At 49.5% G+C, this 13,335-nt stretch overlaps 1 protein-coding gene across 1 annotated transcript in view; it reads right to left on the minus strand.

The window, feature by feature from the left end:
- The window catches only part of LOC144597533 (uncharacterized), a 48,868-nt gene extending 42,213 nt beyond the window's left edge, over nucleotides 1–6,655 (minus strand). The window contains exons 1-3 of the mRNA XM_078407012.1: nucleotides 6,644–6,655; nucleotides 2,554–2,665; nucleotides 822–994 (exon numbers count right to left, since the gene is read on the minus strand). Coding sequence (XP_078263138.1) covers nucleotides 822–994; nucleotides 2,554–2,665; nucleotides 6,644–6,655 — 297 coding nt within the window. The remainder of the gene's footprint in view (nucleotides 1–821; nucleotides 995–2,553; nucleotides 2,666–6,643) is intronic.
- Between the last annotated feature and the right edge of the window lie 6,680 nt (nucleotides 6,656–13,335).

Below are 13,335 nucleotides of genomic sequence, written 5' to 3' on the forward strand. Positions count from 1 at the left end.
TTGTGAAATAAATACCTTCGATTTGTACCAGCATCTGCAGTTATTTTCTTACACTACCTGTTGCTCCACAGTGATTTCTCCTCAAGTTATGTCCACTTTGAAGAAGTTCTCCTCCTCTCTTCGACGAGAATTTAGCAAATCCTCTCTCGCTGCTCCCCCTCTGTGATTTCACCCGCCCTCCTGCTCTACGACCACATTTTGACACAGACTCGCTATCGTTTCGCTGAACACCTTCGCTCACTCCGCCTTAACCAACCTGATCTCCAGGAGGCTGAGCACTTCAACTCCCCCTCCCACTCCCAGTCTGACCTTTCTGTCATGGGCCTCCTCCAGTGCCATAGTGAGGCCCATCGGAATTGGAGGATCAGCGCCTCATATTTTGCCTGGGCAGCTTGCAGCCCAGTGGTATGAACATCGACTTCTCCAACTTTAGATAGTTCCTCTGTCCCTCTCTTCCCCTCCCCTTCCCAGTTCTCCCTCTATCTTCCTGTCTCCACCTATATCCTTCCTTTGTCCCGCCCCCCTGACATCAGTCTGAAGAAGGGTCTCGCCCCGAAACGTTGCCCATTCCTTCCCTCCTGAGATGCTGCTTGACCTGCTGAGTTACTCCAGCATTTTGTGAAATAAATACCTTCGATTTGTGCCAGCATCTGCAGTTATTTTCTTACACAATGAATGGCGGTGCTGGCTCGGAGGGCCGAATGGCTTCCTCCTGAACCTATTTTCTATTGTCTGTTGTTTATTGAATGGCGGTGCTGGCTCGGAGGGCCGAATGGCCTCCTCCTGCACCTATTGTCTATGTTTCTATGTTTCCAACTCACCACGAGGGAGATGGAGAGGGCCTTCAGGGCTTTGGCCGACATGCAGCGGTAGTTGAGGTTGAGTCGAGAATCTTTGTAGTGCCGGAGGAAGTAAGACATGGGGTTGACCCCCACCTCCTCACAAGCCTTGTGGTATATCTGCTCTTCGCTCCGGCTCTCTCCCGAGGGCTTCACTTTGTTTTAAAGACGGGAGATTGAAAAGAAAATGTTGATTATTAATCGAAAGTCACAATAGCAAGAAATATGGACAGGTTTTTGCAGGGGAGGAACAGCAGATGCTGGTTTAATAGACAATAGACAATAGACAATAGACAATAAACAATAGGTGCTGGAGGAGGCCATTCGGCCCTTCGAGCCAGCACCGCCATTCAATGTGGTCATGGCTGATCATTCCCAATCAGTACCCCGTTCCTGCCTTCTCCCCATAACCCCTGACTCCGCTATTCTTAAGAGCTCTATCTAGCTCTCTCTTGAATGCATTCAGAGAATCGGCCTCCACTGCCTTCTGAGGCAGAGAATTCCACAGATTCACAACTCTCTGACTGAAAAAGTTTTTCCTCATCTCCGTTCTAAATGGCCGACCCCTTATTCTTAAACCGTGGCCCCTGGTTCTGGACTCCCCCAGAGATGATCTTGCCCGCTGGCCTCCTGGCCCTTGCAGTGTACAGTTCGCCGATGGGGGGAAGGTTGCAGCCAACAACCTTCTCAGCTGTGCGAACAATGCCTTGCAGCCTCCGGATGTCGTGCTTGGTGGCTGAGCCAAACCAGACCATGATCTGGTCCCAATACAGGTAAGGATGGGGTGGCTTTGGAAGGGGGTGTAAAAGTGGTTTAGCAGTTTGCTGCCCGGATTAGAGGGTTTCAGCTACAGGGAGAGGTTGGACAAAACTTTGGACATTAGACATCGGAGATACAGCGCAGAAACAGGCCCCTCGGCCCACCGAGTCAGGGCCAATGATCGATCACCCGTTCACACTGGTTCTATGTCCTGCACACAAGCAGCAATTCACAGAGGGCCAATTAACCTACAAACCCGCACGTCGTTGGAATGTGGGGGACTTATTTTCCCGCTGTGTGACTCCATGACTGGGAGGTTAAGGCAGGTGACACCATAACTTGTACGAGACAGTTGGACGGGAACATGGATAGGACAGGTTTAGAGGGATATGGCTTCTCCGTGGATTTTCACCGTGTCGTGGTGGAGAAGCTTGTGTGGCCCTGAGATCCCGAGAGCGATGCCGTCTGGAGCTACACTCCTGGTAGGGTCACCCATGGCGGTAAGGTCGAGGGAGAGGTCTCTGACAAAGAGCAATCCAACCAAGACCTCAACGGTGGAACAAGCGGAGGATGACGGCTGACTTTAGTGGAGCGTCACAACGGCTGGGAAGGCGGATGGATGAAGGCTGCAGCAGAAAAGGGTCCCCAGTCGTCTTGGACTCCATGCCACTGGATCCTGACCCAGATCTGTCAAGGACCGTGTGGTGGCTGTCTGTGCACCAGTCTCCCCACGTTAAACAAAGTCACGCACAGGCGTCCGACCCTATGGAGAGGACAGTCACACTCGCTTCCAGTGACCGCCGATGATGAGAGGGACATGGGCCAAACGCGGGCAGGTGGGACTAGTGCAGCCGGGACATGTTGGTCGGCATGGGTAAGTTGGGCCGAAGGGCCTGCTTCCTCACTGAATGACTATCCTGCACGGATGGTAAAGGTAAAGTAAGCACGTTCTCACCGTCAATCTCCACATCAGTATCATATTCGTCTTCGCTGGTCCTCTCCAAGATCCTGTCCATGGGATCATCGCAGAGGGACTCGAAGCTTTCCGCAATGACCACGTTGGAACTCTGTAGATAACCAGATGAGATCACCTCACTTATTACGCATGCTGCACATTCCACATGTGATCCAGTCCGGATTGTTATCCCTACCTAGACTATGTAAGCTGCCTTGCGCTGTCTCACATTGTGTTACAATAAAACTATGAGTTGTTACTCCTGTGTATGGGTTTGATCAAACAACAAACTCTTCAATAGACAATAGGTACAGGAGGAGGCCATTCGGCCCTTCGAGCCAGCACCGGCATTCAATGTGATCATGGCTGATCATTCTCAATCAGTACCCCGTTCCTGCCTTCTCCCCATACCCCCTGACCCCGCTATCCTTAAGAGCTCTATCTAGCTCTCTCTTGAATGCATTCAGAGAATTGGCCTCCACTGCCTTCTGATGCAGAGAATTCCACAGATTTACAACTCTCTGACTGATAAAGTTTTGAACATATAGAACATACACATTGAATGGCGGTGCTGGCTCGAAAGGCCGAATGGCCTCCTCCTGCACCTATTTTCTATGATTCTATGTTTCTATGAGCCTACGCTGCACTGCCCTCAACAGCAAGGAAACGGGTGGAAGAACATAGAAACATAGAAACATAGAAATATAGAAAATAGGTGCAGGAGTAGGCCATTCGGCCCTTCGAGCCTGCACCGCCATTCAATGTGATCATGGCTGAACATCCAGCTCTTTAACCTGTACCTGCCTTCTCTCCATACCCCCTGATCCCTTTAGCCACAAGGGCCACATCTAACTCCCTCTTAAATATAGCCAATGAACTGGCCTCAACTACCTTCTGTGGCAGAGAATTCCACAGACTCACCACTCTCTGTGTGAAGAAATGTCTTCTCATCTCGGTCCTAAAAGACTTCCCCCTTATCCTTAAGCTGTGACCCCTGGTTCTGGACTCCCCCAACATCGGGAACAATCTTCCCGCATCTAGCCTCTCCAACCCCTTAAGAATTTTATATGTTTCTATAAGATCCCCCCTCAGTCTTCTAAATTCCAGCGAGTATAAGCCTAGTCTATCCAGTCTTTCTTCATATGAAAGTCCTGCCATCCCAGGGATCAATCTGGTGAAACTTCTCTGTACCCCCTCTAAGGCTAGAATGTCTTTAACTCAATAAGCAACAAAGAACCCCGACTGCAAGCACCACTCTCCCGCCCCCCCACGCGAGTCAGAGTTTAGCACGAGGCTGCCGATGGCAAACCTTTACACTGGGTCACCGGTTACTGGCAGGCTGGCTGGACGCACAGTGCAGCTGGTCCATGCTTGCAAAACGAGTCACTCCCTCTCCTCGGTTAATCAGCTGAAATACTTCGCCCGCTTTGCAGCTCAGGCAGCCCACAGTGTCTGAGCCTCAGGGTAAAGCCCGCACTGGGACTGAGGTGTGTAACAGTGACAGGTAACCGACACTCCGTGTTTCACAGTCAGCTGATACCCAGCACTCTGCAACCTCCTGCAACCCCTATCCTGTGCTTCACGCCCACGGCGGATGAACTCACCCACCTGCCGCACCAACCCCAGAGACCCGGGTTCGATCCTGACCACGGGCGCTGGTCTGTGCGCAGTTTGTACCTCCTCCCCCGTGACCTGCGTGGGTTTTCTCCGGGTGCTCCGGTTTCCTCCCACACTCAATAGACAATAGACAATAGACAATAGATGCAGGAGGAGGCCATTCGGCCCTTCGAGCCAGCACCACCATTCAATGTGATCATGGCTGATCATTCTCAATCAGTACCCCGTTCCTGCCTTCTCCCCATACCCCCTGACTCCGCTATCCTTAAGAGCTCTATCTAGCTCTCTCTTGAATTCATTCAGAGAATTGGCCTCCACTGCCTTCTGAGGCAGAGAATTCCACAGATTCACAACTCTCTGACTGAAAAAGTCCATAGACGTACACGTTTGTAGGCCAATTGGCTTTGGTAAAAGTCATAATTGTCCCTAGTGTGTGTAGGAGAGAGTGTTGGTGTGTGGGGTGATCACTTGTCGGCACGGACTCGATGAGTCAAGGCTAAAAAAACGTTCAGTGTTGAGTCAGAGAGTCATCCAGCACGGTCACAGAATCTTTGGCACAACCCATTAACTTGGCACCATGGGGTCAGCACAAACATTGTGGGCTGAATGGCCTGTTCCTGTGCTGTACTGGCCTATGTTCTATATTCTGCATTTGTCCGTGCTGACCAAGATGGCCCATCTACACCAGTTCCATTTGCCCGCACTTGGCCCATATCCCTCTAAACCTGTCCTATCCAGGTACCTGTCCAACTGCCTTTTAAATCTTGTTAGAGTACCTCCCACAACTACGTCCTCTGGCAGCTCGTTCCGTATACGCACCACCACTCTGTGCGGAAAAAGTGGGTCAGGCAGCATCTCCAGATGTGTGGGATTATAGGTTAATTGGCCTCTGCATTGAGTCAGAGAGTCATAGTGTTTGGCACAACCCATTACTTGGCCTCTGTAAATTGCCCCTAGTTTAGTTTAGTTTAGTTTAGTTTAGTTTAGTTTAGTTTAGTTTAGAGATACAGCACGGAAACAGGCCCTTCGGCCCACCGGGTCCGCGCCGACCAGCGATCCCCGCACATTAACACCATCCTACACCCAACTAGGGACAATTTTTACATTTGCCAAGCCAATTAACCTACAAACCTGCACGTCTTTGGAGTGTGGGAGGAAACCGAAGATCTCGGAGAAAACCCACGCAGGTCACGGGAAGAACGTACAAACTCCGTACAGATGGCGCCCGTAGTCGGGATGGAACCCGGGTCCTGTAAGGCTGTAAGGCAGCAACTCTACCGCCGCGCCACCGTGACCGCACTACGTGTGTAGGGAGTGGATGAGAAAGTGGGATAACATAGAACTAGTGTGAAGGAAACAGATGCCCCATCTTCACTAGTCCCACCTGCCCACATTTGGTCCACATCCCTCTAAACCTGTCCTATCCCTGAACCTGTCCACTTGTCTTTTAAATGTCTTGCTAGCATCATTGGCTGCAAAAAAACAGAATCCTGGAGGTACAGCGGGTCAGGCAGCGTCTGTGGAGGGAATGGACAAGCAATGTTTTGGGTCGGGACCCTATTTAGTGATGGAGTTAAATTAATCTTGAATTGAGAATTCTAATGATTCAAAAGGAAGAAATGGCCCGACCCAAAATGTCACGTGTCAATTCCCTCCACAGATGCTGCCTGACCAGCTGAGTTCCTCCAGCACTTTGCCCTTTTTGTTCAAGATTGCAGCATCTGCAGTTCCTTGTATCTCTGTGGTTGCTCGGGCCTACATTTCAGTTTACTTTACTTTAGAGGTACAGCGCAAAAACAGGCCCTTCGGCCCACCGAGTTCATGCCGACCGGCGATCACCCCGTACACTAGCACTATCCTACACACTAGTTTTTAGTTTTTAGAGATACAGCGCGGAAACAGGCCCTTCGGCCCAACGGGTCCACGCCGACCAGCGATCTCCACACACTAACACTATCCTACACACACTGGAGACAATTTTTTTTACATTTACCTAGACAATTAACCTACAAACCTGCACGTCTTTGGAGTGTGGGAGGAAACCGGAGATCTCGGAGAAAACCCACGCAGGTCACGGGGAGAATGTACAAACTCCGTACAGACGGCGCCCGTAGTCGGGATGGAAGCCGGGTCTCCGGCGCTGCATTCGCTGTAAGGCAGCAACTCTACCGCTGCGACACCCTGGGACAAATTACAATTTTTTTACCGAAGCCAATTAACCTACAAACCTGCACGTCTTTGGAGTGTGGGAGGAAACCGGAGCACCCGGAGCAAACCCACGCGGTCGCAGGGAAAACGTGTAAACTCCGCGCAGATGGCATCCGTAGTCAGGATCGAACCCGGGTCTCCGGAGCTGTGAGGCGGCAACTCTACCGCCAGCGCCACCGTGGCCGCCCAATAGATTCATCGCTGGTCTTGCAGACTCCAGGACAATCCTGGAGCATTGTGCAAGCCAGCCACTGCTGCACCTTACCCTGCTCGCCATGGCTAGCGATGATCTCGTGTCCATTCACCACTCGGCCTGTCTCGCTCTCTGAGGATGACGAACTGGGTGATGAGAAATCCCAAAGTATCTTTTACCGACATCACAACCACTGATGTCACAGTGACACCGGTGATGGTTTCAGGAGTATCACTTGTTTCCCTAGAAACATGTAGGTCAACGGGTGGCAGCAATGTTGGACCCCCGGCCTCACAGCGCCAAAGACCCCCGGCCTCACAGCGCCAAAGACCCCCGGCTCCGCTCTGACCTCGGACGTGGAGTTTGCACGTTCTCCGTTTGAGTTACATACTCTTAAAGATTTTTTTTAAAGATTTTTTTAGATTTAGATTTAGAGATACAGCGCGGAAACAGGCCCTTCGGCCCATCGGGTCCGCGCCGACCAGAGATCCCCGCACATTCACACCATCCTACACCCACTAGGGACAATTTTTACATTTACCCAGCCAATTAACCTACATACCCGCACGTCTTTGGAGTGTGGGAGGAAACCGAAGATCTCGGAGAAAACCCACGCTGGTCACGGGGAGAACGTACAAACTCCGTACAGACGGCGCCCGTAGTCGGGATCGAACCTGAGTCTCCGGCGCTGCATTCACTGTAAGGCAGCAACTCTACCGCTGCCCCACCGTGCCGCCCTTCGGAAATAGTGGAGTCAAGGGATATGGGGAGAAGGCAGGAACAGGGTACTGATTGTGGATGATCAGCCATGATCACAGTGAATGGCGGTGCTGGCTCGATTAAGAGCCCTATCTAACTCTCTCTTGAAAGCATCCAGAGAATTGGCCTCCACTGCCTTCTGCGGCAGAGAATTCCACAGCTTCACAACTCTCTGAGTGAAAAAAGTTTTTTGGAACATTGGAAAATGATCATCCACGATTTCTTGAGTTATCTCCTTGAGTACTCTGGGATGCAGACCCTCAGGCCCTGGGGATTTATCTGCCTTCAGTCCCAACAGTTTACCTAACGCCATTTTCTGACAAAGTGGATTCCCTTCAGTTCCTCCCTCCCACTAGATCCTCGGTCCCCTAGTATTTCTGGTAGATTGTTTGTGTCTTCCTTAGTGAAGACAGAACCAAAGTACTTGTTTAACTGTTCTGCCATTTCTTTGTTTCCCATTATAAATTCATCTGTCTCTGACTGTAAGGGGCCTACATTTGTTTTCAGAGTCACCAGTCTGGCACCATTTGAAAGTCCCCTTTATATCGGGGAGCTGGGGTGGAGAGTGTTGCACAGAGCCGCGGCCTGCAGCAGGGACTTGAGCCAGTTCACGGACTCGCCGGCCGCTTGTCACTTCTGCGGCGAGGAAGAGACCGTGTTCCACGTCTACGTGTGGCGTGAGAGGTTGTCGCCCGTGTTCGAGTATCTGAAGGGGCGGCTCCTCAAGTTTTGGCTCCATTTTAACCCCACGCTCCTGATATTTGGGCACCCTGTATAGAGGGGGGAGGGTCTCCCTGTCGGTCTGCTCCTGGGCCTGGCCAAGATGGCCGTTTGCGGGTCCAGGCAGCGGGTAGTCGACGGACGCACCGGGGTCGCCTGTTCCGGGCCTACGTGTCCCTGGAGAGGGAACACGCACACGCGGTGTCCACGGGGACTCGTGAACGCTGGTCTCCGCGGGAGGCCGAGTGTATTACTGACAAAGTTGGCCGAATTTAAATTTGAGAATTGTTTGTTTGTAAACTGCTAATATAGGCAGCCTTTGATCGTGTTACTACTCTGTATGTTTGTTTTTGTTTTTCTGAGTAAAAGTATTTGTGTATATATATATTAAAATATAGTTGTAAGTTCAGGGTTCTTGACCTGAACATGTATGCCCATTGTCATGGTTGCGTTGCGGGATCGGCCTGGCTAAGTGTACCCACGGTGTCCACCGCCATGTGAGAAGGGCTACATTTAAAGAAGATGGAGGGGACAAATTCTTTGTCCCCAAGGGTGGTGGGTGCCTAGGACGCGTTGCCAGAGGTGGTGGTGGAAACTAGGGTTGCCAATTGTCCCGTATTAGCCGGGACATCCCGTATTTTGGGCCAAATTGGTTTGTCCCGTACAGGGCCGCCCTTGTCCCATGTTAGGCCTGGGGGGGCGCTGTAGCCCGGACACTGTAGGCCTGGAGGCCGCTGTAGGCCCGGACGGTGTAGGCCCAGGCAGTGTAAGTCCGGAGGCCCGGGCGCCTCCCAACGGAGGTTGCGTAGCAACCTGCCTCCCGGCCCGGGCGGCCGCCATTGGTGGAGCGGGAGCAGGTGGCCGCTGGCTGGGTGAGGTCACGTGGGGCACGGGGCGGTGACGTCACCTTTTGTCCCTTATTTGGGAGTGAGGAAGTTGGCAACCATAGTGGAGACAGATGCAATAGTGGCTTTTGGATAGGCGCATGGATATGCTGGGAATGTCGGGATACGGATCACATGCGCAGAAGAATGTATTATGTTCTGTACAGACATTGTGGGCCAATTATAATTTTAATATAGGGAATTTGCTCAGAGGCTGTGCTCAAAACAAGGTTTAAATACTTTATTCATGAAATGTAGACATCAGAGAGAACCTTTTATTCCCACTGTGCTAGTAAATAGCTCATTGAAAAATACCTCAAATAGATCTTCAGTCTGAAGAAGAGTCTCGACCCAAAACACCACCCATTCCTTCTCTCCCGAGATGCTGCCTGACCCGCTGAGTTACTCCAGCATTTTGTGTCTACCTTATTCTTTCTGTCTTGCTGCAAGTTTTGCCCTCTATTAGTTATCACTCCACACTCTCTACTTAGATTTAGGTTTATTATTTTCATGTGTGTCGAGGTACAGTGAAAAGTTTTATTTTGCATGCTATCGAAGCAGATCAATAATACTACACATAATTACTATCAAGGCAAATTCAAGTACAATAGGTAGAGCAATGGGGAAGATACAGAGTGGAAGAAATGGAAGATGTACACCGATCAACCAAAACATTATGACCTGACGAGCCAAAACATTACGCCCACCTGCCCAATATGCTGTTGGTCCTCCGTGTGCAGCCCCATACGCAGCAGGGTGCGATGCACTGTGTATTGTGACACATTCCCCCCGTGACCACCATTAAAATTTTCTGTGATTTGTGCCACAGTCGACCTTCTGTCGGTTCGGACCAGACAGGATAGCCTTCGTTGCCCTCGCGCATCGATGAGCCTTGGGCGCCCAACACCCTGTCTGTCGCCGGTTTGTGGTTTGTCCCTCCTCGGACCACTGTCGGTAGGTACTCACCATTGCTGACTGGGAGCACCCTACAAGCCTTGCCGTTTCAGAGATGCTGGCCCATAACAATTTAGCCCCTGTCAAAGTCGCTCAGGTCTTTACTCCTGCCCATTTCTCCTGCATCCAACACGTCAACTTCAAGAACTGACTGTTCACTTGCTGCCTAATATATCTCACCCCTTGACAGGTGCCATTGTAACAAGACAATCAATGTGATTCACTTCGCCTGTCAGTGGTCATAATGTTTTGGCTGATCGGTGTATAGTTCTCAGCATTGTGGTGCATCAGTTCCAGAAACAGAGTCCAATGTCCGCAATGGGATGGAGGTGAATTGGAGCGTTTGTCGGCACTGGGCCTGTACTCGCTGGAGTTTAAAAGAATGAGGGGGGGACATCATTGAAACGTACAGAATAGTGAAAGGCCTGGATAGAATGGATGTGGAGAGGATATTTCCACTAGTGGGAGAGTCTAGGACTAGAGGTAACAGCCTCAGAATTAAAGGATGTTCTTTTAGGAAGGAGATGAGGAGAAATTTCTTTAGTCAGCGGGTGGTAAATCTGTGGAATTCTTTGCCACAGAAGGCTGTGGAGGCCAAGTCAGTGGATATTTTTAAGGCAGCAGAGATAGATAGATTCTTGATTAGCACGGGCGTCAGATGTTATGGGGAGAAGGCAGGAGAATGGGGTTAGGAGGGAGAGATAGATCAGCCATGATTGAATGGCGGAGTAGACTTGATGGGCCGAATGGCATAATTCTACGATTCTTCATGAACTTATGACAGTACCCTAGTTTATAGCTTGTTTCTACAATCCTAATCCTACCTCAGCAACAGAACACCTCTTGCACCAACGAGGACTTGTTTTCTATCTACATATTTTTGCACTGGTATCTTGTTTTTGCACTTTTTCTTCTCACTGTCCTGAAAGATGTGCTGTCTCTGGAGAGGGTCCAGAGGAGGTTTACAAGAATAATTACGGGAATGAGTGGGTTAGCATATGATGAGCGTTTGTCAGCACTGGGCCTCGACTCACTGGAGTTTAGAAAGTTAATGGGGGACCTCTTTGAAACATACAGAATAATGAAAGGCAAAGATAGAGTGGGTGTGGAGAGGATGTTTCCACTGGTGGGAGAGTCCAGGACCAGAGGTCTTAACCTCAGAATTAAAGGACGCTCTTTTAGAAAGGAGGAGAGGTGGAACTCCTTAAGTCAGAGGGTAGTTAATCTGAGGAACTCATTGCTACAGAGGGGCTGTGGAGGCCAAGTCAGTGGACATTTTTACGGCAGAGATAGACAAATTCTTGATGAGGACTGGTGTCAAGGGTTATGGGGAGAAGGCAGGAAAATGGGATTAGGAGGCAGTGATCAGCCATGATTGAATGGCGGAGTGAGCTCGATGGGCCGAATGGCCCAATTCTACTTCTATAACTTATGAACTTATGAATATCCTGGTGAATCTCTTCTGCGCCATGTCCAACTTAGTACTTACTGAAACTAATTAACGAAGAAGGCAATAAGATGCCTTGTGTAACCATTATCTTTGCGGAATGAATAATTCAGTCTTATCAATACTCCATGGGGGCTTTGTTGAATGGGAAGAACATGAGGACCCAGGGAAAAGCAATGAGTCACAGCCTCTGTACTGAACACTACACGGAAAAAGAGGCACCCCTACCAGTGAATAATTTAAATGAAACCAATAAACTAAATAGACTGTTGAAATACAATACAGTTTCGTGCAACCGAAGGAACTTCTCAGAACTTTGGCAAATCCATTGGTGTAGTAGATGGCACGGTGGCACAGCTGGTAGGGGCACTGCCTCACAGCCATGTGTTGGCTTCATCATATACAGACGCTCCTCGACTTACGATGGGGTTATGTTCCGATAAACCCATCATAAATCGAAAATATCGTAAGTCGAAAATGCTTTTAATACACCTGACCCACCGAACATCATAGCCACCTAAGCTACCCAACATCATAGCCACCTAACCTACCCAACATCATAGCCACCTAACCTACCCAACATCATAGCCACCTAACCTACCCAACATCATAGCCACCTAACCTACCCAACATCATAGCCACCTAACCTACCCAACATCATAGCCACCTAACCTACCCAACATCATAGCCACCTAACCTACCCAACATCATAGCCACCTAACCTACCCAACATCATAGCCACCTAACCTACCCAACATCATAGCCTAGCCTAACTTAAATGTGCTCAGAACATTTACATTAGCCTACAGTTGGGCAAAATCATCTAACACAAAGCCTATTTTATAATAAAGTGTGGAATATCTCATGTCATTTATTGAGTACAGTACTGTACTGTACCCGGGAAAAGATCAAAATTCAAAACACTGTTTCTACTGAATGTGTATCGCTTTTGCACAAGTTGACATTTCATAAGTCGAAGCATCGTAAGTCGAGGATCATCTGTATTGTCATTAGGCTGAAGATAGACACAAACAGCTGGAATGACTCAGCGGGTCAGGCAGCATCCCTTGAAAAAAGGTCGAGACCCTTCTTCAGACTTCAGACTTTCCGCTGGATGGTTAGCACACAAATAAAGCACACAAAAAAATTGAGAATGATCAGCCATGATCACATTGAATGGTGGTGCTGGCTCGAAGGGCCGAATGGCCGACTCCTGCACCTATTGTCTACGTACGAAAATAACTGCAGATGCCGGTACAAATCGAAAGTATTTATTCACAAAATGCTGGAGTAACTCAGCGGGTCAGGCAGCATCTCAGGAGAGAAGGAATGGGCGACGTTTCGGGTCGAGACCCTTCTTCAGACTGATATCAGGGGGGGCGGGACAAAGGAAGGATATAGGTGGAGACAGGAAGATAGAGGGAGATCTGGGAAGGGGAGGGGGAGGGGAAGAGAGGGACAGAGGAACTATCTAAAGTTGGAGAAGTCAATGTTCATACCGCTGGTCTATTGTCTATAAAGCTTTTCACTGTAACTGGGTACACGTGACAATAAACTGAACTCAACCTGAACAGCCCCAAAGACCCCAGTTCTATCCTGACCTGTCTGTGTGGAGTTTGCGTGTTCTCCTCTGTGATTCAGGGCGATCACGGTGGCGCAGCGGTAGAGATTCGCCTTCCATCAGTGTGAGGAATCAATGTGGTGGATGTTAACGTTAAAATGTACTTTGTGTGTCCTGGTGCTTTTCATTGGTATGGCTGTATGGCAAAACAAATTCCTCGTATGTTGCAAAACATACTTGGCTAATAAAGTGTGATTATGATTATGGTTATGATTTAAACCTCTTGTACCCATGGTTGCAGCATGCTTTGCTCCGAGTTCTCTGGAGATTGTTCCGCAGTCTTTGGTCTCATGTTACTGTTGATATTGGACTTTGGCCTCATATTGATGTTGATAAGGTAATTTATCAGTACCTGGGAACATGGCACAACAATCACTGA

Source organism: Rhinoraja longicauda, chromosome 10 (genome assembly GCF_053455715.1).
Source record: "Rhinoraja longicauda isolate Sanriku21f chromosome 10, sRhiLon1.1, whole genome shotgun sequence".
NCBI classification, from domain to species: Eukaryota; Metazoa; Chordata; class Chondrichthyes; order Rajiformes; family Arhynchobatidae; genus Rhinoraja; species Rhinoraja longicauda.